This window comes from Rhinopithecus roxellana, chromosome 15, assembly GCF_007565055.1.
Source record: "Rhinopithecus roxellana isolate Shanxi Qingling chromosome 15, ASM756505v1, whole genome shotgun sequence".
Taxonomy (NCBI): Eukaryota; Metazoa; Chordata; class Mammalia; order Primates; family Cercopithecidae; genus Rhinopithecus; species Rhinopithecus roxellana.
In genome coordinates this window covers 78,714,491-78,739,168 of record NC_044563.1, presented here as the reverse complement: position 1 = coordinate 78,739,168, position 24,678 = coordinate 78,714,491, and the positions used below count along the sequence as shown (strand labels likewise).

The 24,678-nt window shown below is 40.5% G+C and overlaps 1 protein-coding gene across 1 annotated transcript in view; it reads right to left on the bottom strand.

Annotated features, from left to right (window-relative positions):
* KMT2A (lysine methyltransferase 2A) overlaps positions 1-24,678 on the bottom strand; it is a 95,395-nt gene that overhangs the window by 38,374 nt on the left and 32,343 nt on the right. The window contains 12 exon segments of the mRNA XM_030918671.1: positions 50-170; positions 410-505; positions 1,498-1,644; positions 5,654-5,767; positions 6,277-6,408; positions 7,811-7,884; positions 8,209-8,586; positions 10,061-10,125; positions 12,393-12,627; positions 13,789-13,966; positions 16,792-19,445; positions 22,073-22,142. Coding sequence (XP_030774531.1) covers positions 50-170; positions 410-505; positions 1,498-1,644; positions 5,654-5,767; positions 6,277-6,408; positions 7,811-7,884; positions 8,209-8,586; positions 10,061-10,125; positions 12,393-12,627; positions 13,789-13,966; positions 16,792-19,445; positions 22,073-22,142 — 4,264 coding nt within the window.

The following is a 24,678-nucleotide window of genomic DNA, read 5'->3' as shown; positions in this document are numbered from 1 at the left end:
AACACCAAGTACAACCTCCGAAAGCTGGCAAAACTGGCTTTTTGGGTACCTTTAGCAAAGAGCTTGGCGCAGTCATGGCACAGTGAGAAATCGTGAGACCACTGTGCGTCCCACCCTTTGCCTGGAGTTGTGGATCCACAGCTCTTACAGCGAACACACTTGGTACAGATCTAGAAAAGAGGAAAAGAAATTCAATAGGAATTTCTTGTTTTTAATATCTTTCCTTAACTAAAAGGTTCTCAAATGCATCCATTTATAGATTTCATTTCTCTACTGAGATGATTTCCTAGTAATGAGGCAAAAAGATTGTCATACTGACATCCTCAAGCATAGATATTTGTAATACAAGTTACATAAGCCCAATAGTCACAGGACAGTTCTCTGTAAGAGCATCACGTGTATAACTCACCCAAACTTTCTTTTTCTTTGTGGGTTTGGTGGGGTAGTTTGGTCCCAGGCACTCAGGGTGATAGCTGTTTCGGCACTTATTACACTCCAGCAGCTGCTGTAAGAAAATATAATGGCAAAAAGATGAGCATCATATTACCTTCACCCAACACTTATTACTTAGTACCCCATTTCACATTTACTGGCAAGTAAGTAGAGCACACAATTGTAAGTTTGAATTTTCTCATGCATTATTTACTCCTGCCAAAGGCACTTGGTGATCAGCATTCTTACTAGGGAGATTTGACTTATTTTTGGAATTTTATTCAATATCATGTTTTCTGCCATTGTTCCAAAATTAAAACACAAAATGGGCAACTGATGATACTCAATTAAATACTAAAGACAGACTAAGCAAAAAGAGAAATAATACAGATACAAAATCTTAACTGGAAGACAGAAATAGAGATCAAAAAAGAAAGCAATACTCTAAGCACAGTCATCCTTGATTTCCGTGGGGGATTGGTTCCAGGACCCCCAGAGGATACCAAAGTCCATGGATGCTCAGGTCCCATTGACAAAATGGTGCAGCATTTGCATATAAGAAAATGCACATCCTCCCATATACTTATTTTTTTTGAGATGGAGTCTCACTCTGTCACCTAGGCTGGCGTGACAGACTGCACCACAGGCTGGAGTGGCTCACTGCAACCTCTGCGTCCAAAGTTCAAGCGATTTTCCTGCCTCAGCCTCCCAAGTAGCTGGGACTACAGGTGACCACCACCATGCCTGGCTAATTTTTTCTATTTTTAGTAGAGATGGGGTTTCACCATGTTAGCTCAGGATGGTCTCAAACTCCTGGCCTCAAGTGATCCGCCCGCCATATACTTTAAATTATCTCTAGATTACTTATCATACCTAATACAATGTAAATAGTTGTTATACTGTATTGTTTAGGAAATAATGACAAGAAAAAGTCTGTTCACATAGAGTACAGAGGCAACTACTAATTTTTTCCCAGATATAGTCAGTCCAAGATTGGTTGAGTCCAGGGATTCAGAACCCACTGACACAGAGGTCCAGCTGTAGTTCTGTTACCAAGTTTTGTACCTTTGTAGCCTGATGTTGCCTTCCACAAACGTGACAGAATTTGCAGCGACGACAACACCAATTTTCCAGCTGGTCCTCCAGAGGGCGCTCGTTCTCCTCTAAACAAAACTTGTGGAAGGGCTCACAACAGACTTGGCAATACACAAACTATAGTAAGAACATGGGAAGATAGAAGTACATCAAATAATATGTAGAAAAACATAATCAACCATACCCTCCTTATATACTTTGGGTTTTAGTAGTCCACTGGCATATATTTAAGTCAATACATATTCATTATAATGACTATGTAAAAAAAGTACAGTATTGGGCACTGTGGGAGATTCAGAGTACTAAAGTGGTAATAACAGTGGAATTAGAAAGTAACAAAGTAAACATAATCCAAGATTTAACAGAACATGCTAAGTGCCCTAAGAGTGGTATAAACAGAGAGCTATGGGAATGTAAAGGAGTGGGGTGAGGGAAATAGGGAGGGTTTAAACGTTTTCTGTAATATACAAAACAATTCTAAGCTCTGGTTTGTCCTTTCCATTTCTATTTTATTTTTTTAAATTCATTTTTATTTTTATTTATTTATTTATTTATTTATTTATTTATTTATTTATTTTTTGAGACGGAGTCTCGCTCTGTCGCCCAGGCTGGAGTGCAGTGGCCGGATCTCAGCTCACTGCAAGCTCCGCCTCCCGGGTTTACGCCATTCTCCTGCCTCAGCCTCCCGAGTAGCTGGGACTACAGGCGCCCGCCATCTCGCCCGGCTAGTTTTTTTTTGTATTTTTTTTAGTAGAGACGGGGTTTCACCATGTTAGCCAGGATGGTCTCGATCTCCCGACTTCATGATCCGCCCGTCTCGGCCTCCCAAAGTGCTGGGATTACAGGCTTGAGCCACCGCGCCCGGCCTCATTTTTATTTTTATTTACTTATTTTTTTGAAATGGAGTCTCACTCTGTCACCCAGGCTGGGGTGCAGTGGTGCAATCTCGATTCATTGCAATCTCCGCCTCCCGGGTTCAAGCGATTCTCCAGCCTCAGTCTCCTGAGTAGCTGGGATTACAGGTGCGTGCCACCACACCTGGCTAATTTTTTGTATTTTTAGTAGAGACGGGGTTTCACCGTGTTAGCCAGGATGGTCTCCATCTCCTGACCTCGTGATCCACTCGCCTAGGCCTCCCAAAGTGCTGGGATTGCAGGCATGAGTCACCACGCCCAGCCTCCATTTCTAATTTTAGAAATAAGTTATTTTCATATTGATACAGGATTTTCAAAAATACTAATTAGGATAATCCAGAATTTTCATTTGCCACAAAGGAATTATTGGAACAATTGGTCAAACCTAAATAAGGCCTATAGATCAGATAATAGTAATGTACCAATGTTAATTTCCTGATTTGGTAATTATACCATGGTTAAATACAAGAATGTCTTTGATTTTTAAAAATACATACTAAAATATTTAGAGGTAAAATGGTATATGTCTGCAACTTGTTCTCAAATTTTTAGACAAATGTATATCTATAGGTAAAATGTGTATATGTATTTTATTTGTTATTTTGTAAAATAGATACACACAGAGAAACATATTAACACTTAGGGAATCTGGGTGAGGGGTACCTAGAATTCTTTGTACGACTCATAGTTTTTTTGTAGGTCTGAAATCATGTCAACATAAAAAGTTTAAAAAATTCGCCTGGGGCCGGGCATGGTGGCTCAAGCCTGTAATCCCAGCACTTTGGGAGGCCGAGACGGGCGGATCACAAGGTCAGGAGATCGAGACCATCCTGGCTAACCCGGTGAAACCCCGTCTCTACTAAAAAATACAAAAAACTAGCCGGGCGAGGTGGCGGGCGCCTATAGTCCCAGCTACTCGGGAGGCTGAGGCAGGAGAATGGCGTAAACCCGGGAGGCGGAGCTTGCAGTGAGCTGAGATCCAGCCCCTGCACTCCAGCCTGGGCGACAGCGCGAGACTCCGTCTCAGGAAAAAAAAAAAAAAAAAAAAAAAAAAAAAAAAAAAAATTTGCCTGGAAGAGAGTTCATCAAGCACTGGTTATGCTTTAGGAGTGCAGTGCAGGCAGCCGGCTATTCTCTAATTCATGTTTTAGGAATCCTGTGAGGTTGCTATGTACAACTATAAAGAATTTAAATCAGAACAATTATACCCTGAAAAAGAAATCTGTTTAATCTCAGAAGTTGAAGGACTGGTGCTATAAAAATAAGTTATACCTGTGGGTGGCATACATGTGGGTGCAAAGCACTATATTAGGAGGGAAAAGAGATACAGACCCCTGGCACTTGTAGACTGAATATTCTCAGTCTCAATGATATGTGAAGCAACTCCTGCACTTAGAACAATAAGTTGTTCGTAATAGGGACTAAGAGAGTATTTGCTTAGTAAATGAATACCAGGCAATAATTTGTAATTTTGCTAGTAATAACTTCAAATGGCAAGTGGGCAGGGTTGAGTTTCTTAGCTAGTTTGTGTCTCACTGACTGCTCAACATTCAGATTTCAACCTAGCTTGGATTTTCTTATTTTTTTATTTTTATTTTTTTGAGACAGGGTCTTGCTTAGTTAGTTGCCCAGGCTGGAGTGCAGTGGCGTGATAATGGCTCACTACAGACTTGATCTCCTGGGGTCAAGTGATCCTCTCACCTCAGCCTCCCAAGTAGCTGGGACTAGAGTAGCTGGGACTATAGGCACATGCTACCATGCCTGGTTTGTTTTTTTTTTTTTTGAGTAGAGATGAGGTCTCACTGTTGCTCAGGCTGATCTTGAACTCCTGAGCTCAAGCAGTCCTCCTGCCTCAGCGTCCCAAAGTGCTGGGATTACAGGCGTGAGCCATTGCACCCGACCTGGATTTTCTTTACTACCTTTGCATACATATCTTATGTGGTAAGTAATAAGCCAAAGAGGTATCTGCCAGGAATTTAAGAACTGTAAAGGATGTAGGATATGTCCCTTATAAATGACAAACTACTGCTTCCTATTCAAAATTGTGCACTTTTTCCTTTCTCATTGTAAAGGTGGTACATACTGCAAAAAAACTCAGAAAGATTAAAAAAAAAAAACCAAAAAAACAGAGAAACAAATAAAAGTCACCCATAATCCAACCACACTCTTAATATTTTGGTATGAATCCTTCCAGATTGTTTTCTAGATATATATTCTAAAAACACTTTTCCAAACTAAGATGGGATTGTGCTTTATATACTATCTTGTAACCTGTTCTTTTCACTCAGTGATATGTCATGGACATCTTTCCATGTTATTACTGCAATTACTTTTGCACCAACCTAATAACATCAATCTATATTATCATCTTTGGGACTTCATATTTGCCATTATATATGCCCTATACTTATTTTAACCCATGCTCCTATATGGACTTTTGGGTTGTTTCCAGTTTTTTATTATCATGAACAATATTGAAATGAACACTACTTTATATCTACAGATTTGCCACTTTATCTAATTATATCCATAAGGATTTGAAGTGCATTTGCTATGTTAGAGGATATACCTATTTTTAAAATAAATATATATTTCCAAATAATTTCCTCAGAAAGAAAGATTGTAACTAATCTATATTTCTTTCTACCAACAGAAAGTCCCCATTTATTCAGGATTCTTTTTTATCATGCTTTAATTTCCAGTTTTTGGTCACTAGAGAGCTAAAAAACAGACACCCTCCTTTCACCTCCCCCGCCACCTACCATGTATTTATTTCTAATTTTGTGAATTATCTATTTCTGTCTTTTGCCTATTTTTTTTCTGGATATCATTCCTTTTTCTTATTAATTGGTAAGAGCTCTCTGTAGACAAAGAGGCTCTGATATACAATATAAAAAACCACCAATAGCATCCCTTTTAATAGACCACTGTATAATTTTTTCTCTTATTTAGACATCTAACAGAAAGATCAGAACTCTAATAAAGACTGAATTTAAGAGAGATGGGATTACTGATCTTTTCACTCTCAATAACTTTGCTACTCTAATAGCAGATTCCTTCCTAAAATCTCTAAAATACTTCAAAACATTTAGTTAGCTGGTTTAAACAGGGGATAGTACCTGCTAAACACCAACAAAACAGACTATAGTAATTTCATCCACAGAAAAATAATCTGTGTACTTCCTGGGGTACAAAGAAGCAGGATGCCTTACCTCTACATGCCCACTACTGGCACAGAGAAAGCAAACCACCCTGGGTGTTATAGGAACAGAAGTCAAGATTCCTAAGCCTCCCATCTCCCACACATTTTCTGCTTCACAGTCCTCCTGTGGAGAGAGAAAGGTTAGGAAAGTTTTACAATTACACAACTTTGGATGGAAAATAAGGATGAAAAGCATAAAATTAGTATGACATCAGAATGTCAGAGTATTTCATTTCAATGAGTCCAAAAATAACTGCTGCTTTAGAAAGTTTAAATCTCAGACACAGACTATTAAAAGGCTTGCTTATTCAATTCATATTGAATATATTGCAAAGATACACTGGGACTGAATCATTATGGTTTGATACTTTCCATGTGAAGGAATTACTTCCTCTGATACTGCTCAGGATGGATAGGAATGTTTCATTATCTATGTTCTGCAGTCAGTTCACAAACAGTGACCTAAGAACACTGACCAAAGCTCTCCCAGCGCTAAACCCATCTGTGAATGGGAGTTCTTATTCATTCCCCCAGTTGGTGCTGATTTCCTCTTTCAACACCTTTGGTAGTAGCATTTTCGTTATTTAAAGTCTTTGACACTCAATATACTTTACGGTCACTGAAAACCTTTACCTTAAAGTCCACTCTGATCCTGTGGACTCCATCTGCTGGAATTTTTTGCTTAGAACTATTGCCATTGGAGAGAGTACTGAGGATGTTCAAAGTGCCTGCATTCTCCTGCTTATTGACCGGAGGTGGTTTTTCCTAAGGAGACAAAAGATGAATATAGAACAAAATCACACCCTATTTGCCTTCGTATTTGCAACAGATAATAACGCAAATGACAAATCTTATTAATAGATCTAAAAAACATGTTTCCAACATAAACAGAGAAATAATCTTCAAAAAAATTTTTTTAAGAGATTGGGTCTTGCTTTGTTGCCTAGGCTGCAATACAGTGGCACAATCATAGTTCACCGCAGCCTAGACTTTGTGGGCTCGAGTGATCCTCCTGCCTCAGCTTCTCAAGAGTAGCTGGGACTACAGGTGCATGCCACCATGCCTAGTTGATTTTTAAATTTTTTATAGCAACTGTGTGTCACTGTGTTGCCCAGGTTGGTCTCCAGCTCCTGCCCTCAAGTGATCCTCCCACCTTGGTCCCCCAGAGTGCTGGGATTATAGATGTAAGTCACCACACTATCTCTTTATCCATAATAAATAAAAATAGTGAAAACAGGGAAGGGTGATTTTTACAGACAAATAATTGCTAAAGGATGTTGGGGTCAAAAAATAATTATGCCAAATGGCTTTTAGAATAAGCAGATTCCTCGGCTAGAACATACAGGGCCACAAAGAAGGGAAAAGCAACAAGGAAGAGACCAAAAAGGAAACAGGGTAAAGCCTAAACTTTTTTTTTTGAGATGGAGTCTCGCTCTGTCATCCAGGCTAGAGTGCAGTGATGCAGTCTAAGCTCACTGCAGCCTCTGACTCACAGGTTCAGGCAATTCCCCTGCCTCAGCCTCCCAAGTAGCTAGGATTACAAGCGCCCACTACCACACCCGGCTAATTTTTGTATTTTTAGTAGAGACAGGGTTTCACCATGTTGGCCAGGCTGGTCTCAAACTCTTGACCTCAAGTGATCTGCCCGCTTCGGCTTCCCAAAGTGCTGGGATCACAGGCGTGAGCCACCGTGCCTTGCCAAGCCCAAACTTTTCTTTTTGGAGACAGTGTTTTGCTTTGTCACCCAGGCTGGACTGCAATGGTACAGTCATAGCTCACTGTAGCCTCGAATTCCTGGGCTCAAGACAATCCTTCTGTCTCAGCCTCCTGAGTACCTGGGACCACAGGCAAGTGCCACCATGCCTGGCTAACTTCTTCTTCTTCTTCTTCTTCTTTTTTTTTTTTTTTTGTTTAAATAAAGACAGGGTCTTGCTATGTTGCCCAGGTTGGTCTCGAACTGCTGGCCTCAAGCAATCTTCCCACCTCAGCCTCATTAAGTGTTGGGATTACCGGCGTGAGCCACTGTGCCCAGCTAAAAGCCTAAACTTGAAGTTTCTTAATTTTAAGGAATTCCACTGCCATATACATAGAAGTCAAGGATAAGGCTTTTTCCCTACAAAATAGAATACATCCCTGAGAAATGGCAGAGAAACAAATCTCTCCTCACCTTTTCTTTTGGTTTTTGTTTTACAGGGATACTTGGGCGGGGAGCCACTTTTTTCTGTTTGCTCTGCTCTGGACCTAAAAAATTCAGAATAAATTGCAGTCAGATGCTGGCAACGACTACTTTAATACTGACTGACCTGTGAAGAAAGGGGCATTAGAAAAAAAAAAAAAAAAAACTATTTAAACTCTAGGCTTTGAACAGGAAATTAAAACAATACCTCCAATTTACCTGGTTTTTTGTTTGTTTATTATTATACATAATAGTTAGAAAGAGAGCTGATTTTCTTGAACTGAAGACTTAAAATCATACATTTCCTGCTTTCAAATGCTGTTTGAGACATCAGTGCTTTTTTGTTAGTACTTGTGGTTCAGCAATTCCTTCTTGCCCTCCGCACTCACCTGATTCTGGTGGTGGAGGCTGCTTTTTCTTGGGCTCACTAGGAGTGGTTTTGGGAACTTCTTTTCTTGGCGGTCCTGTAGTAGGTGGCTGAGGGGGGATGACTGGTGCTGGCTGGGAGACCTGCTTGCTTGACTTCCTAGAAGCTGGAATGGTGGCCTGTTTGGATTCAGGCCCAGGGGCTGAGACATTCCCTTCTTCACTCTTTTCCTCGACGGGCTTTCGTGGAGGAGGCTCACTACTGCTTTTCTTTGGGGCAGGATCCTCTCTTGTTGATGGGGTAGGTTTCTGACTAGAGTCCACCACGTTCTTCACAACACTGCTCTCTTTGCTCTCTTTCTTTTCACTGGTCTTAGACTTTTTTTCTTTCTTTTTCACAGCTGGGGGAAAAACAACAACATCATCTGTCTATAAGTGAGAATAATTTTATTTAAAATAGAATTACAGAGCCACCATATGATCCAGCAATCCCACAGCTAGGTATATACCAAAAGAAAGGAAATCAGTATATCAAAGAGATATCTGCACTCTCATGTTTACTGCAGCAATACTCATGACAGCCAAGATTTGAAAGCAATCTAAGCGTTCATTAACAGATGAATGGATGAAGAAAATGTGGTACATATCCACAATGGAGTACTATTCAGCCATAAAAAAGAATGAGATCCTATCATCTGAAACAACATGGATGGAACTAGAGGACATTATGTTAAGTGAAATAAGCCAGGCACAGAGAGACAAACATCACATGTTCACACTCATTTGTGGGAGCTAAAAATTAAAACAATTGAAATGATGGAGATAGAGAGAGAGAATGATGTTTATGAGAGGCTGAGAAGGGTAGTGAGGTTGAGGGGGAAAGTGGGGATGGTTAATGGGTACAAAAATATAGCTAGATAGAAGTGAATAAGATCTAGTTTTTGATAATACAACAGGGTAATTACAGTCAGCAATAATTTACTGTACCCTTAAAAATAATTACAAGAGTATAATTAGATTGTTTGTAACACAAAAGATAAATGCTTGAGGTAATGGACATCCCATGTACCCTGATGTGATTATTACCCATTGTATGCCTGTATCAACATATCTCATGTGCCCCCATAAATTAATACACCTGCTGGCCAGGTACAGTGGTGGCTCATGCCTGTAATTCCAGCACTTTGGGAGGCCAAGGCGAGAGGATCACTTGAGCCTAGGAGTTCAAGACCAGCCTGGGCAACATGGCAAAATCCTGTCTCTGCAAACGAAAATTACAAAAATTAGCCAGGCATAGTGGTGCGCACCTGTAGTCCCAGCTACTAGGGAGGCTGAGGTGGGAGGATGGCTTCAGTCTGGGAGGTCGAAGCTACAGTGAGTCATAATCATGCTACTGCACCCCAGCCTGAAAGACAGAGTGAGACTCTGTCTCAAAAAAATAAATAATAAATACATCTGCTATGTATCCACAAAAATTAAAAATAAGTTAAAAAAATACATTTAAAAAATAGAAGCGTAGAAATGTGACACAACATTCTCAGTTTCCTGCAGCTAAAAGTTAGCATTGAAAGGCTAAAGAAAGTTAATGCCAAGTTGATCAGGTGAAATAGGTATACTTTAATTGCTCTAGGAAATAGAATGAACTATAATTTTTATATAAATCTTAAAAATTTATTATGGAAAATTTAAAAAATACCCCAATACAGGAAATAGTCCAATCAACCCCCATGTACCTATTACCTAGCTTCAACAATCTACTCCCTGCGAAAGAGTTGCACTTAAAAAAAAAAAAAGTATTCTCTTCTACCGGATGTATACAACTACACAGCATTTAAGCAAGGAGCATTTGGGGGAAGACCTTTTTAACAACACTACCTTTAGCTTGCTTCTGCAGGTAGGCTTTGGAAGGCATCCACTGTAGATTCTGACATTTTCTCATCCTAGGAAAACAAGGATTAAACCATGAAACAAATTAAATTTAGAAGAGAAGCACTGAAACAAGTGTTCATTTTGCCTGCAACAATCAGTGAATCTTTATTCAGGTTCACATTTTTATAGCTGAAAAAAGGACGACTCATTACTCAGATTAAATTTGAGCCTTTGAATCCCCGGATTCACCTACCTTTAGGATCTAAAAGGAGCAAATATCAAATTATTTTTGAAATGGGACTCAAATTTCTTGTAATTCAACACTGACTAGCACCACACACAAAGTGATCAGTCAGTATTTCTTGTAGTCGCATCAGTCCTACTCTCTTATGAGGTTAATATTCATCAAGTAATCTTAACACAAAACAGACTAAAATTATCAAACAACTCCTTTGTCTACCACTACAATGCTATAATTAAATCTGGTGGCTTTGATATATACCTCATCCCTAAATTTAGATTTAATAAAATTCTAATGTAATCTGAAGTCTACAATTGCACTGACTCCACTTTAACTCTTAAATTTAGCACAACTTTATCTTGCTATCATGTACTTTTTTGTGATCTGTGAAGTACTTTACTTCTTTCCACTAATGAGACTGAGACAAGATTCTTGCTTAAGGTCAGACCAAACCAAAGCACAGAACTACTTCTTGTCTCCTAGAAATTATCTCCCCTGAAGTAAATAATGTAGCATTTCTCCCAATAATGTAGCATTTCTCACTTTCATGTCACTCACTCATTCAGCAAATATCTATTGATACCTATTATTTGTGCCAGGCAATTTACAAGATGCTCAATCACCAAAATTTCTGTTTATGCTACTATCTTGATCTACTTTAAATAAAGTATCCCAGATGGCAAAAAGTATATCCACAAACTGACTAAAAAAGAGGAGAAAAAGTAGAGCAATAAAAATTTCAACATAAAAAATTCCATATTAGGGGATGGCTAATGGGTATAAAAAAATAATTAGAAAGAATGAGTAAGACTTAGCATTTGATAGCACAACAGGGTGATTATAGTCAATAATAATTTAATTGTACATTTAATTGTATACTGAAAGAGTATAACTGGATTGTTTGTAATACAAAGGATAAATGCTTAAGGGAATGGATACCCCATTTTGCATGATATGATTATGATGCATTGCATGCCTGTATCAAAACATCTTATATATACCATAAATGTATATACCTACTATGTACCCATACAAATTAAAACAAAACTTCTTAAAAACAGAAATTTCAGCCAGATGCGGTGGCTCACGCCTGTAATCCCAGCACTTTGGGAGGCCGGGGCAGGTGGATCACCTGAGGTCGGGAGTTCAAGACCAGCCTGACCAACATGGAGAAACCCCCTCTCTACTAAAAATACAAAAATTAGCCAGGCATGGTGGCGCATGCTTGTAATCCCAGCTACTCGAGAGGCTGAGGCAGGAGAATCGCTTGAACCCGGGAGGCGGAGGTTGCGGTGAGCTGAGATCGCGCCATTGTACTCCAGCCTGGGCAAAAAGAGTGAAACTCCGCCTCAAAAAAAAAAAAAAAAAAAAAAAAAAAACCCAGAAATTTCATATGAGGCCAAGCACTGTGGCTCATGCCTGTAATCCCAGTACTTTGAGAGGCCAAGGCAGGAGGATCACTGGAGCCTAGTTCAACGTTGGCAGTGAGCTATGATCATGCCACTGCACTCCAGCCTGGGCATCAGAGCAAGACCCTGTCTCTTAAAAAAAAAAATTCCATGTGCATAAAAATATTCTAAGAGACAGTCGGAAAGCACAGATATTTATGCAGTGTATCTCCAATGTTTCCTGAATTGTCATAATTTTGTTGGGTCAACATAATTTCATAAAGTTGTCAGGTTTTAAGTAGGAATCCTCCAGAGCTACAGTCTGATATGGTAGCCATTAGTTACACATGGCTAAAGTTAAACAAAATAAACAATGTAGTTCCTCAGTCACACTAATCACATGTCAAGCACTCAACAGCCACATGTGGCTAACGGCTGCCACACTGAACTAAACATTTCCATTATTGTTGTCTACTATTCCAATAGAACATTTCCATTGTTGCAGAACATTCTATTAATGACAGCATGGCCCCAGAGTATTTCTTATTTAAGAACAGCCCACACCACAAAATCTAACTATAATAAGTTAGAAGTTGCAACTCAATTACAACCACATTCAGTGTCCTGATGCATCTCTGCAACAAACTAGGGATAAATAAGCAACTTTATGGATGAGAGGTCAACATCTCAGAGTGAAACACCCACTTACTTGCAGCACTGCTTCTTTATATTGCGACCACCAAACTTGGGCTTATCTAAGCAATTAGTACAAACACCACAGTCCTCAGGCACCTGGCAGCCGGGACACTGCCCACACCGCCTCGATCGCCGTCCTTTCTTTACTGGAGGTTCCTGGGGTGCCTTGTTTCTAGTGACAGGTTTAATTGGTTTGATGGGTGGAGCAAGAGGTTCAGCATCTTCTGAGCCAGCAATTGATGACTTGTCTGTTAAAGAAATATGGCATTAGTTCCAAGGGAGTACTGAATCCCTTCTTGGGAGTAGAAGGAGAGGTTCTCAAAAATCCCCTTCTGTCATTAGCTACCTTCAAACCTTGTTTTAATTGGTACTCCAAAAATAAAATATATTAAAATATTTATATACAGAACTCAGAATCTATTTTAAATAGTTATTTAAATGTGTAAAAATGCCAATAACTTGGCTGGGCACAGTGGCTCACGTCTGTAATCCTAGCACTTTGGGAGGCTGAGCCGGGCAGATCGCCTGAGGTCAGGGGTTTGAGACCAGCCTGGCCAACACAGCAAAACCCCTCTCCACTAAAAATACAAAAATTAGCTGGGCGTGGTGGCACATGCCTGTAATCCGATACTCAGGAGGCTGACGCAGGAGAATCGCTTGAACCCAGGAAGTGGAGGCTACAGTGAGCTGAGATCGTGCCCCTGTACTCCAGGTTGGGCGACACAACAAGACTCCGTCTCAAAAAAAAAAAAAAAAAGCCAACAACTTGCGTCTCGATGAAAGCAAAATTCCAAATATTGAAAACAAAACAGTCTAATCTAAAATCAAGAATAGAAACCAAATGCTTCTAAGGATTCTTCAAACCTCTAAATTCGTTGTGAGTGGCTACTCTGCACTTAAGAACTGTATGGCAGCCATGACGTGCCTCCTAGACCTCCAACTACAGAAAGCACAACTGATCTGGGCCCCCGCTTCTGTGCTCTGAAATCGAGTGGTGCAGAGGCCACACTTACCACGGGCTTTCAGGCAGTGACTCGGTGGAGGAGTCACTCCTCCACCTGCTCCTGAGAGACACAAGACTCCCCTGACAGTCTACTTTTACTCAAAGACACCTTGACAGCTTTCTAAACCTTTCTTACCTGCACAGCAGTCTAGGAAGATTCTAGCCTTCCTTCCCCTTCTCCTTCATGGGGGTGAAGTCTGACAGCTCTCCCAGCCTTCCCTGGCTACCTCCCCGTTTTCCTTCTCAGGCATTTCCTTTAATAAAATCCTCATGTTTTTAATCCCCTCTTGCCATCTGTTTTTCAGAGGACCCAGACTAACTATGAAGAGCCTACTGGGCATCCCCAGAATAATCAACAAACAAATCAAAAGCCTGTTCCGACTCCAAGTTGACCTTCCTGACCTACCATCATTCCCCATGGAAGACAAAATCTTTTCTCGTTCTTCCCATGGTAAGGCACTCAGGGTGGGCATGTCATCAGGAAACACAGCTCGTTTTCGGCCAAGGGCAACAGCTGCTCTTCTGCAGACATGTTTAATCCGGGGTCCTCGCACAGAGGTCTCTGATGAGTCACTTTCTTGACCCTGAATATGAGGCAATCCAAAAACAGTAACAACCATACATGTTGAAATTATAACTGAACAAAGCCAAGGTATACTTGATCAATTTCATGATGACTTAGAATCAAAACATACAACTCTAATTATTCCCAGCTGATAAATCACATCAAAACAGAAATCAGCTATTACCGTATCCTAATTGGCAGCACAAAAAAAAGGTCTCTAATCAAAAAATAAAAAACAGCTTGAGGTGGGAAGATCATTTGAGGCCAGGAGTTCAAGACCAGTATGGGCAACATAGCGAGAACCCATCTCTACCCAAAATTTAAAAATTGGCTGGGCGTGGTAATACACACCTGTAGTTCTAGCTACTTAGGAGGCTGGGACAAGAGGATCACTTGAGCCACCTTGGATGACAGAGTGAGACCCTATCTTAAAAACAAACGAACAACTAAGCTTCTATTCCCAATTACACTACTATTTTAAATTCCCCTCAAAATTCAAGCTGCCAGTCTCTATTACCAAAAAGTTCAGTGTGGTATAAATGTAGCTTATCTAACCAAAAACTATTTCTTATATTTCCTTGATCAACAGAGAAGTAGGAGTGAAATAACTTATAAATGAAAGTATAGGCTGGGCGCAGTGGCTCACGCCTGCAATTCCAGCACTTTGGGAGGCCGAGGCGGGCGGATCACCTGAGGTCGGGAGTTTGAGATCAGCCTGACCAACATGGAGAAACCCTGTCTCTACTAAAAATACAAAATTAGCCGGGTGTGGTGGCGCATGCCCGTAATCCCAGCTACTCGGGAGGCTGAGGCAGAACTGCTTGAACCTGGAAGGCGGAGGTTGCAGTGAGCTGAGATCACGCCATTGTACTCCAGCCTGGGCAACAAGAGTGAAACTCCGTCTCAAAAAAAAAAGGAAGTATAAAAGGCTACAACAGAAATGTCTCAGATTTTAAAGAGCCACTGCTCCTATCACAAAAAACATCCAACATGGTGTTAAAAATAAGTTCCATTATATTCCTGCTACAATTCTCAACTGGCAGAATTACTAAATGTAACTATGGCCCTAGGTTGAATAACATTAATTTTATTTATTTATTTTTTTAAGATGGAGTCTCACTCTGTTACCCAGGCTGGAGTGCAGTGCCGCAATCTCGGCTCATTGCAACCTGCCTCCCAGGTTCAAGCGATTCTCCTGCCTCAGCCTCCCGAGTAGCTGGTACTACAGGCACATGCCACCATGTCCGGCTAAGTTTTTGTATCTTTAGTAGAGACAGGGGTTCACCATGTTAGCCAGGATGGTCTCAATCTCCTGACCTTGTGATCCGCCCGCCTCGGCCTCCCAAAGTGCTGGGATTACAGGCGTGAGCCACTGCGCCTGGCCCTGAATAACATTACAAATCTAAGTTTATGGCCATCTTAATCTAACTTGATATGCTGGCATCAATAGGCATCTATTACATGACAATCTTTTCAAAAGATCCTAAAGATCAGCAACACTTCTCAGAAAAGGCCAGTGACTAGCTTACTTTTGTTAAACAAATAAACAGGCCGGGCGCGGTGGCTCAAGCCTGTAATCCCAGCACTTTGGGAGGCCGAGACGGGCGGATCACGAGGTCAGGAGATCGAGACCATCCTGGCTAACCCGGTGAAACCCCGTCTCTACTAAAAAATACAAAAAACTAGCCGGGCGAGGTGGCGGGCGCCTGTAGTCCCAGCTACTCGGGAGGCTGAGGCAGGAGAATGGCGTAAACCTGGGAGGCGGAGCTTGCAGTGAGCTGAGATCCGGCCACTGCACTCCAGCCTGGGCGACACAGCGAGACTCCCTCTCAAAAAAAAAAAAAAAAAAAAAAAAAAAAAAAAAACAAAACAAAACAAAACAAAACAAAACAATAAAAAAACAAACAAAAATGCTGGTCTTTGTAAAAATCTGTTTGGCATCCTGTTAACTAACAGAATTCTATAGCTTTCCTGTTCCATGGCCTAAGGCTAAGTGCTTCTAATCTGTTTATTTATTTATTTTGAGACAGAGTCTATTGGCCCAGGCTTGAGTGCAGTGGCGGGATCTCAGCTCACTGCTATCTCTGCCTCCCAGGTTCAAGTGATTCTCTTGCCTCAATCTCCCGAGTAGCTGGGAATAGAGGCGTGCATCACCAACTAATTTTTTTTTTTTTTTTTTTAGTAGAGATGAGGTTTCACCATATTGGCCAGGCCAGGCTGGTCTCAAACTCCTGACCTCAAGTGATCTGCCCACCTTGGCCTTCCAAAGTGGTGGGATTACAGGCATGAACCATGGCACCCGGCCAGTACTTCTCATTTGTATTCTGCAAAAACATATTATCTATTGCTCTAATCCTTCACTACTCAGAGGAAGAGAATGCTCCCCTCCGGTTTTCTATTCTATCGGGGATAGTAAAACAACTTGACTATTAAAATGTACCTTAAAAATTAAGTCCCAGGTTTAATTACATCAAACCTATAAGGTACAAACAACTCAGTATCCTCTGAGTTGTTTAAGTTATCTAAGTCCCAACCTTAGTTCATTCAGCCTTAGTTCACCAATTTTCCACAGGTGCCAATCCAGCTATCCAATATTCCTCAAATATGTTTCTTACTTTTCCATTTTTACCCACACTGTTCCCTCTACTTAGAATGTTATGTCCTGCCATTTTCTACCTATCAAAATCCTACTGGTCCTTGAAGGACTACTGCAAATACCACTGCCTCCACCATACTTTTCTTGGTTCTCATAACTGGATATAACTGAACCACTTAGCCTAAAACTTGCCCACAGAAAGGGCTCAATAAACTGTTAGTTTTAATAGGCAAGGTGGAAAAGAGTACCTGTGCTTTGGGCTGGTCAGTTTGTTTAAGACTCTTACTCTTCTCAATCTTGCAGAGCTGAGCTTTGGCCTTTTTTAGGAGGCTGGCAACCCTCTTGTCAGTCATTGGAAGCTTGTCTGCCTGAGCCAACATGGAGCCTATGGAGGAAGTGGAATGTTTAACAGTGCTAGATGAAGGAGTGGAAAGGCAGAGGGTTTTCTCCTTCTCCAGGGATGGGGCAGTTGGGCCGAGGTCCAAGTTGTTTTTTTCCAGATTTCCTCTCCCTTTCTTTATAAGTATTTTGGTTTTGACAGCTGTTGTATCCCCAAGAGTCACAGAAGTAATATCAGTCCCAGAATCATGTGATGAAGACTTCTTCCGCCCTGTTGCTTTTTTGGCAGAAGATGAAGTGGCAACATCTTCACCAACAACCTTCTCTTTGGAAACCCTACCCACAGGATACAAAGCAGAACTACTCTGAATTTCTGATCCCTTTTTCCTTTTCTCTTTCCTTGACTCCCGCTTATTCTCCTTTTCTCTCTCCCGGTCTCTCTCTCTACTCTTGTCCTTCTCCACGCTCTTGTCAGCATCTCGATCTTTGGACAGCTCCTCAGGGGCCTTGTCTTTATTTCTCCCTCTTTCAGTCTGAGAGCCTGGGGTAAACCAAGGGAAGAGAGGAGTAGGACTACTTGATGAAAATGGCTCTGGCGGAGCACTAGTCTGCTTCCTTGGTCTCTGATTTTTCTCTGCAGATTCCCCAGACTGAGTCAGGGAATGAGAAGGAAAAGTAAAAGTTGGGTTTAAGGCACTAGTGGCAAGAGGACTAACAGAAATGCTTAACGAGGAAGAGACAGAAGACGGGGGGGTGAGAGGTGACAGCTCAGAAGTACTAAGCCTTCCACTTCTCGTCCTCATGGAGTGAGAAGGAGATCTTGGTTCAGATCGAATAGGACTAAACACTTTTCTTTTCCTTTTTCTATTGGATACTCCTGAAGAAGATGTTCCAGCAGAAGTTCGATTACTAGGCAAGGTTACAGACTCAAATATTCTAGAGTGAGCCTCACTTGGAGTAAATCTTGGAGCTCTCAGAAGAGGGCTCCTTTTGTGCATATCAAACCTTGTTCCAGAATGGAGTGGCGAAAACAATCGGGCTGAAGTAGCAGTACCAGATGCAGAAAAACCAGACGCAAAGCCAACGTCCTCGGGAGTTAGCGGAGGGGGTCGGAAATTATCAAATATTGGTTTGCGAATAAGACCTTCTTTGGCATACTTTGCTGAGGAAAAGTATTGTGGCTCTGACCTAGAATGCTTTAAAGAAGTCCACCTAAATGTCGGTTCTCGCAAAATAGATTTTCGCTTCCCTTGCATAGGAGCAGTGGAAGCAGGCAAAAATGGTGATGCTAAGGGGATTGTTGGAGGCATAAGCCAAGGTGTGTGGTCAGAGATACTGGAGGCTGGCTGCAGTGGTGGGGGTGGAGTCAGCAGAGGTGGAGGTGGAGACGAGGAGGTCTGCTGCTGGGGGGCACTTTGTAGAGTTGATAATTTTTTCGTCGTTCTAGATCCGAAACTTCTCTCCGACACTGAATACCTTCGGCTTCTCCTATCATTACTCTCATTTTCTGGGGACTGGGAAATGGGCAGTGGAGTATGAACTTCAGGGGTATCGCTCCGCTCCTCAGGAAGTACCTGAATCTCCTCAGAAGCCTGAGAGTCTGTGGAGGTATCAACACTGGGGCTACTAGATCGGGAGGAGTCTGAAGACATTTGAGAGGAGTGCTGAGAAGCTGCACTTGATTTTTCAGAAGATCCACAGGATGGGGCACTGAATCTACTATTCGGTGTAGACTCTAATCGGGCAATTTTAATTGGAGGGTCATAATCCTCATCCTCTATAAACCGCCGAGGGGTCTTAATGATCCGCGAGGAGATAGCACTGACAACAGGCATGATGAACTGTCGAATATTTTTGACCTGTGTCTTCACCTTTCTTCCCTGCAGCTGAGCTGCTTCTTTTTCAATTTTCTTTTGAGCCCCCTTTTTTGCCCTCTGCAAGAGTTGCTTAGCAATGGTTGCATCTGTCCTTTTCGAAGAAGGAATAATCCTAACTGGCTTAATCCTTCGAGGGCTTTGTCTGACAACTGTCTTATCTTCTTTTGTAAGTGGAGGTGTTCCTTCCTTGTCTTTCCGGACTTTCTGGGGCTTTTCCAGTTCCGAATTAATGAGGAGACCCGAAGGGGTCTTTATCCTTTCTGTTGATGGTGGTCTTCCTCTCCGTCGTACAATCTGTACCCCCTTCCTTCCTATTTGAAGCTTCCCTGTCTTAAACTTAGACTTGAGAGGAGACAGTTTACCTGCTCTTAATTTTTTAATCTTTGTGGCTTGCTGAAACGTAGCAGAAGGTGTCCTTTTAATTTTTTTCAGGTTATCTTCTTTGTTTCCCTTTGGTAACTCTGAAATGTCCTTTCCATGTGTTATTTTGATTTTTACTCCAGGGAAGGTGGGAGGTCTTCCTCTCTTCTTTTCTATACTTTTAGAATCTTTCTTCTTGATCTTATCTCCAGATTTGGTCTCTGATTTATTTAGAGGGGAAAACACAGATGGATCTGAGAGGATAGCTGAATTTCGGTCAGAGCCACTTCTAGGTCTCCCACGAGGTTTTCGAGGACTAGTTTTAACTGTGTATAGAAATTAAACAATGAAGAGCATATATTTAGCTGTGTAGTTTAGGTTTTAACTAAGCTGAATATAACTTAGCACTGGCCATTTTGTACTGAGTTCAACTTGAGTCTAATGAGTCAATCAAACATCTTAATTGTGCTTAGTTTCTTTTCACCCAAAATTTGCCTCAAAGAAGTCAGCAAATAACATGCCACCTGAAAGAACATTTAATTACTTTTTTGATACAAAAAGATAATTAAGAGTTTTCCACTGAACAATTAATCCACAAAACTGATTTTCCTACAATTTTAGATGAGCCAGAAGGTTTTTTCTGAATTCAAAGGAATTGTAAAGAAAAAAAATGTGAACTTCCTTGCCATATCCTAGCCACCAAGATTAACATTTAAGAACATGCTTCTAGTCAGTCATCCCATCTTTTCAATTCAGAATTCTGTCTTTGAACAAATTTGAACACGCTGCTCTTCAATCATCAACATACCAACTCCCTGGGCAGTTCAGAGTACCATATTTCAATCTATTTTCCCAAAGCAGACTAAGAAAAGTTTTACTGAATAGAAAAATGTTCATTCATGACACATCAGAATAAGATCACTGAACTCAGTGGTATGTGAACTAATCAGTGAAGTAACGTAATGATGTGTCTACTAAATCTACTCCCCTACCTAGAGGTTCTTGAGCTAGTTAGTCTCAAGTTGCAAAAAGATTTAACCTTAACTGATGTAAGCAGCAAAGTGACAACTTAATAAATCAAAGTTCTGTTCTAAATAAAAGGAATTTTCCAATGTATAAATAAGCTCAGTTTGCCACTTTTCAAGCCATTCAAGAAAACAAGACTGTTTGTAAAACACCTTGTATTAGTCTACATTTTAAAAAGTAGTAACAGTTGGCTGTTTTATCAAATCTTCTCTTCCCTCTTGATAACATTCTTCTGAGATTAAAACTTCCCTTAACAGGCACCAAAAGAGATTTATGCCATTATGATGAACACTTTTACAATGGAACTACTTTCTAACAGAACAGAAGTCAACAAAGATTTTATTGTTGGGATTTCTAAATATAAATGCATTCCTCATCAATTAATTTATGAGAGTTCCTTTAATAGACTAAGGATTCACAGCTCCTTTCTCAACATATTCTAATTACAACAAAGGTAATAAACTAGGAGACAGCAGAGAAACCATGTTTCATTTCTCAAATAATGAAACATATCGAGATGGTTTCTTAGAAAAGAAGACAACATTCAAGGTAGACTGGTAGTCAAGAAAAAAAACTTAAGAGGGAACTATCATGAAAAAGTGGTGAATTAACAAAATAAAACTCCTGACCGGAGTCTGGGTGACAGAGTGAGACTCTGTTTCAAAAACAAGAACAACAAACAAAACAACTCCTGCCCGGAAATACATCAAATGATTCCTTAACATTGTGGTAGACTTGAACCTGGCCAATCAGAGGGCTTTATCAATTCTGAAAACCTCTTCTATCCTACTTTTTAAAAAATGCTTTTGGTAGACAAGTAGAAGCAGCAGAAGAGAGAAGAGTCCCAGCACTGCTGCTAACTTCCCTGATCCACAACATATCCAAAGAACTCTCAAACTGGTTATAAATCATTACTCATATATTTTATGGACCTCATTTTGTCATCTATAAACACAAAAAAAACCCTGATGATCTCTCAAATTCCTTTCCTATATGAAGTTTTAAGACTTCATCACATGTTAAAGAGAACACTGCTACTGTCTGAATAGCACAGATACTGGGACACTACTGCCCCAACTAGAATGACAATACCACCCCTATTTAAGAAAATTGTCAACTTGGATGTTTGAATTACATGATAATATATGATGACTCTTAAGTGAGACCCTAATGCTAGCACATATCACAAGCTAAGTCAATGTCAAAAAGCAGAAACAGCTAACAATATCACATTTAGCTGGAGTGTCTATCCACATAAAATCAAAGAAAACCATATATAAAGTTAGAACGGCAGCACAGATAGGGAATGCATTTTCATCAAAAGATGCATAGCTTTCTCCTATATAGAACTGAATTCTGCAAGCCATTAAATGTTATTCCCATTGAGGGTCTTCTCTTAGGAAACTGCTTGTAAGTCTAGAATTTCAAGATATTCTAGATATTTTGTTGGTGAGAATGATGACAAATATTGCTAATTTTCCATTTTTTTATTTTAATACAGCCTTTCAAGAATCAGGTAAAAATGTTTCACATAATGCCAATATTTTGTTTTTGGTTCTGTGACAATAGTAGACCAAATTTAATCTGAAAAAAATAATGGCCAAATTATTCCCAAAGACATATACACTACCACATAACACAAAATGTGTAAATCTGAGGATGCTTTTAGTAGGTTACCTTCAGTTTGCCTACCAGATTTCCCAGTAATTCTGTAGAAACCTACTTCCCATGTCCCAAGTTGTTCCCAGAGAGAAAGAATAAGCCCAATGTGGCCTGACAGAGAAGAGTCCCATAAAGAAGTCTAGCTCATAAGCCATTTCCTAACCCCAGTATGGTAGAGCATCCTTTACATGCAAAGAAGGCAAGGGGAAGCCACAATCTCCTAACAAACAAAACTTAAAGGCACCATGCACTTAATTGGCCGTACCTGAAGGAGACCTTGTGGGACTTCGCACTCTGACTTCTTCATCTGAGCCAAAACCTAAGAATTGCTCATCCTACAACAAAGGAAAATTATTTTAAAATCAGAAGCAAAAACGTGCATACAAACACATCCCAAAGAAATGCCCGGAGGAGGCACAAATGAATTTGGAAAATTTGCCTTTTTATATTAATTATCATCATTCAAATGGATACTATAAAATAACTAATATAGAAATAAATGGACCCAGTCATACAGCTTTATTATAGACAAATAGGAGCTGTGTAGTAACTGAACAATGCATTGAAATGTCATCTTTGGTGCATAGTACACAGAGGATAGTCCTAAATTTCAAACTATAGATACAGCCCAAAACAATTAAAGGACAACTTTAAATCAGGTAAGCAAATAAGTATAATGGCAGAAACATACAGCCCCAATACAACAAATGCTTTTCAACAAGTATTTAAGTCTATAGACACATAAGGAGTAACATAAACAATATAATAATCTCTTGCCTTCTAAATATTAATAGAGACTGAAAGTGCCATAATTGTCAGTTCCTTAACTCAGGAATTGACATTTAGATGTGATTTCTGTACATTTGAGATCCAGAGAGTCTCAACATGCATTTTATGGTATAATTTTAAAAATGCCTGTGATAAGAGACTTAATGGTGGGCAGCAGTGTTTGTGAAAGGGATCATGAATTGACCACATATAGGATGAAATCCTTTACTAAAACTTAGGGAAACATCCTATTTTCAGTTATAGTTGGAAAAGACAAAAAGCAAAAGCTTCTGCTTACCTCTAATTTTTTTTTTTTTTTTTTGAGGCGGAGTCTCGCTCTGTCGCCCGGATGGGAGTGCAGTGGCCAGATCTCAGCTCACTGCAAGCTCCGCCTCTCGGGTTTATGCCATTCTCCTGCCTCAGCCTCCCGAGTAGCTGGGACTACAGGCGCCCGCCACCTCGCCCAGCTAGTTTTTGTATTTTTAGTAGAGACGGGGTTTCACCGTGTTAGCCAGGATGGTCTCGATCTCCTGACCTCGTGATCCGCCCGTCTCGGCCTCCCAAAGTGCTGGGATTACAGGCTTGAGCCACCGCGCCCAGCCACCTCTAATTTTTAACCTGCTCTATTTAAAAAAAAAAAAAAAAAAAAGGATTTGTTTAACCTATTTTGCACAAGTTATCAAGAAATATGGTCTATTTAAACAAACTGATTAATAGAAAGTCAATGATTCAGAGATTGAGTTCTTTCCAGAGAGAGACACGATAGAATTTCAGATTCTGGAAACAAAATCCATATAAAACAAGAACAAAATAAGGAATGAAGAACAGACATTCTGGAACCTCCAATTTATAGTGGTAAGTCCCAAACTGAGTTCCAATGATAAAAGCACTGACATTTTCCTCTCAAGAGGTAAGATCACAGGTATGTGGACAACATCAATGAATTTTCTGAAGGATTATTTTCTCAGTTAATTTAAAACTAGAGTCAGGTGCTAACCGTCTTAGCCATTTTTCAGCCATGACTATATTAAAAGACATATGTAACTTTTAGGACAAATTAGCAGGTTAATCTCTTAAATTTAAATGCTTTAGAGGAGCAAAACATTTAAGGCCCAGTCTTTGCATACTAGGCAACTGAGAGACAAGTCTTATTGGCATCTAAAAAGGCTCTTTGCTCTGAGATTGCTAAGATGAACATATTGGACTATCTAATACAAGGCTGAAATTCTCCTCTTCAAAGACATCTGAAAAAGCATTATAATTTTGTTTTTTTTTTTTTTGAGTCTTGCTCTGTCACCCAGGCTGGAGTGCAGTGGCGTGATCTCAGTTCACTGCAACCTCCGCCTCCTGGGTTCAAGCGATTCTCTTGCCTCAGCCTCCTGAGTAGCTAAGACTACAGGCCCTTGCCACCATGTCCAGCTAATTTTTGTATTTAATTTATTAGAGATAGGGTTTTACCATGTTGGCCAGGTTGGTCTCAAACTCCTGACCTCAAGTAATCTGCCCGCCTCACCCTCCCAAACAGCTGGGATTACAGGCATGCACCACTATGCCCAGCCATGAAAAAGTATTATAATTCTAAGAATGTATGAAACCTAAATTTAAGGAACACAGACTAGAGTACTTTTTAAAAAAAATTACCTATTTTGCTCGGGCTGGTCTTTAATTCCTGGTCTCAAGTGCTACTCCTGCCTCAGCCTCCTGAGTAGCTGGGACTGCATACATGCACCACCATGCCTGGCTTACTGGAGTACTTTTTCCAGTTCCATCTTTCCTCACTAATTTAAATTCTTTCACGTAAGTTCTTTTTCTGTTGTTTTTTTGTGTGTTTGTTTTTTGTTTTTTTGAGACAGAGTCTTGCTCTGTCACCCAAGCTGGAGTGCAATGGCACCACCTCAGAGCTTGCTGCAGCCTCTGCCTCCCGGGTTCAAGAGATTCTCATGCCTCAGCCTCCCAAGTGGCTGGAGTTACAGGCATGTGCTACCACACCTGGCTAATTTCGTAGTTTTAGTAGAGATGGGGCTTTTGCAATGTTGGCCAGGCTGGTCTTGAACTCCTGGCCTCAAGTGATCCACCCACCTCGGCCTCCCAAAGTGCTGGGAT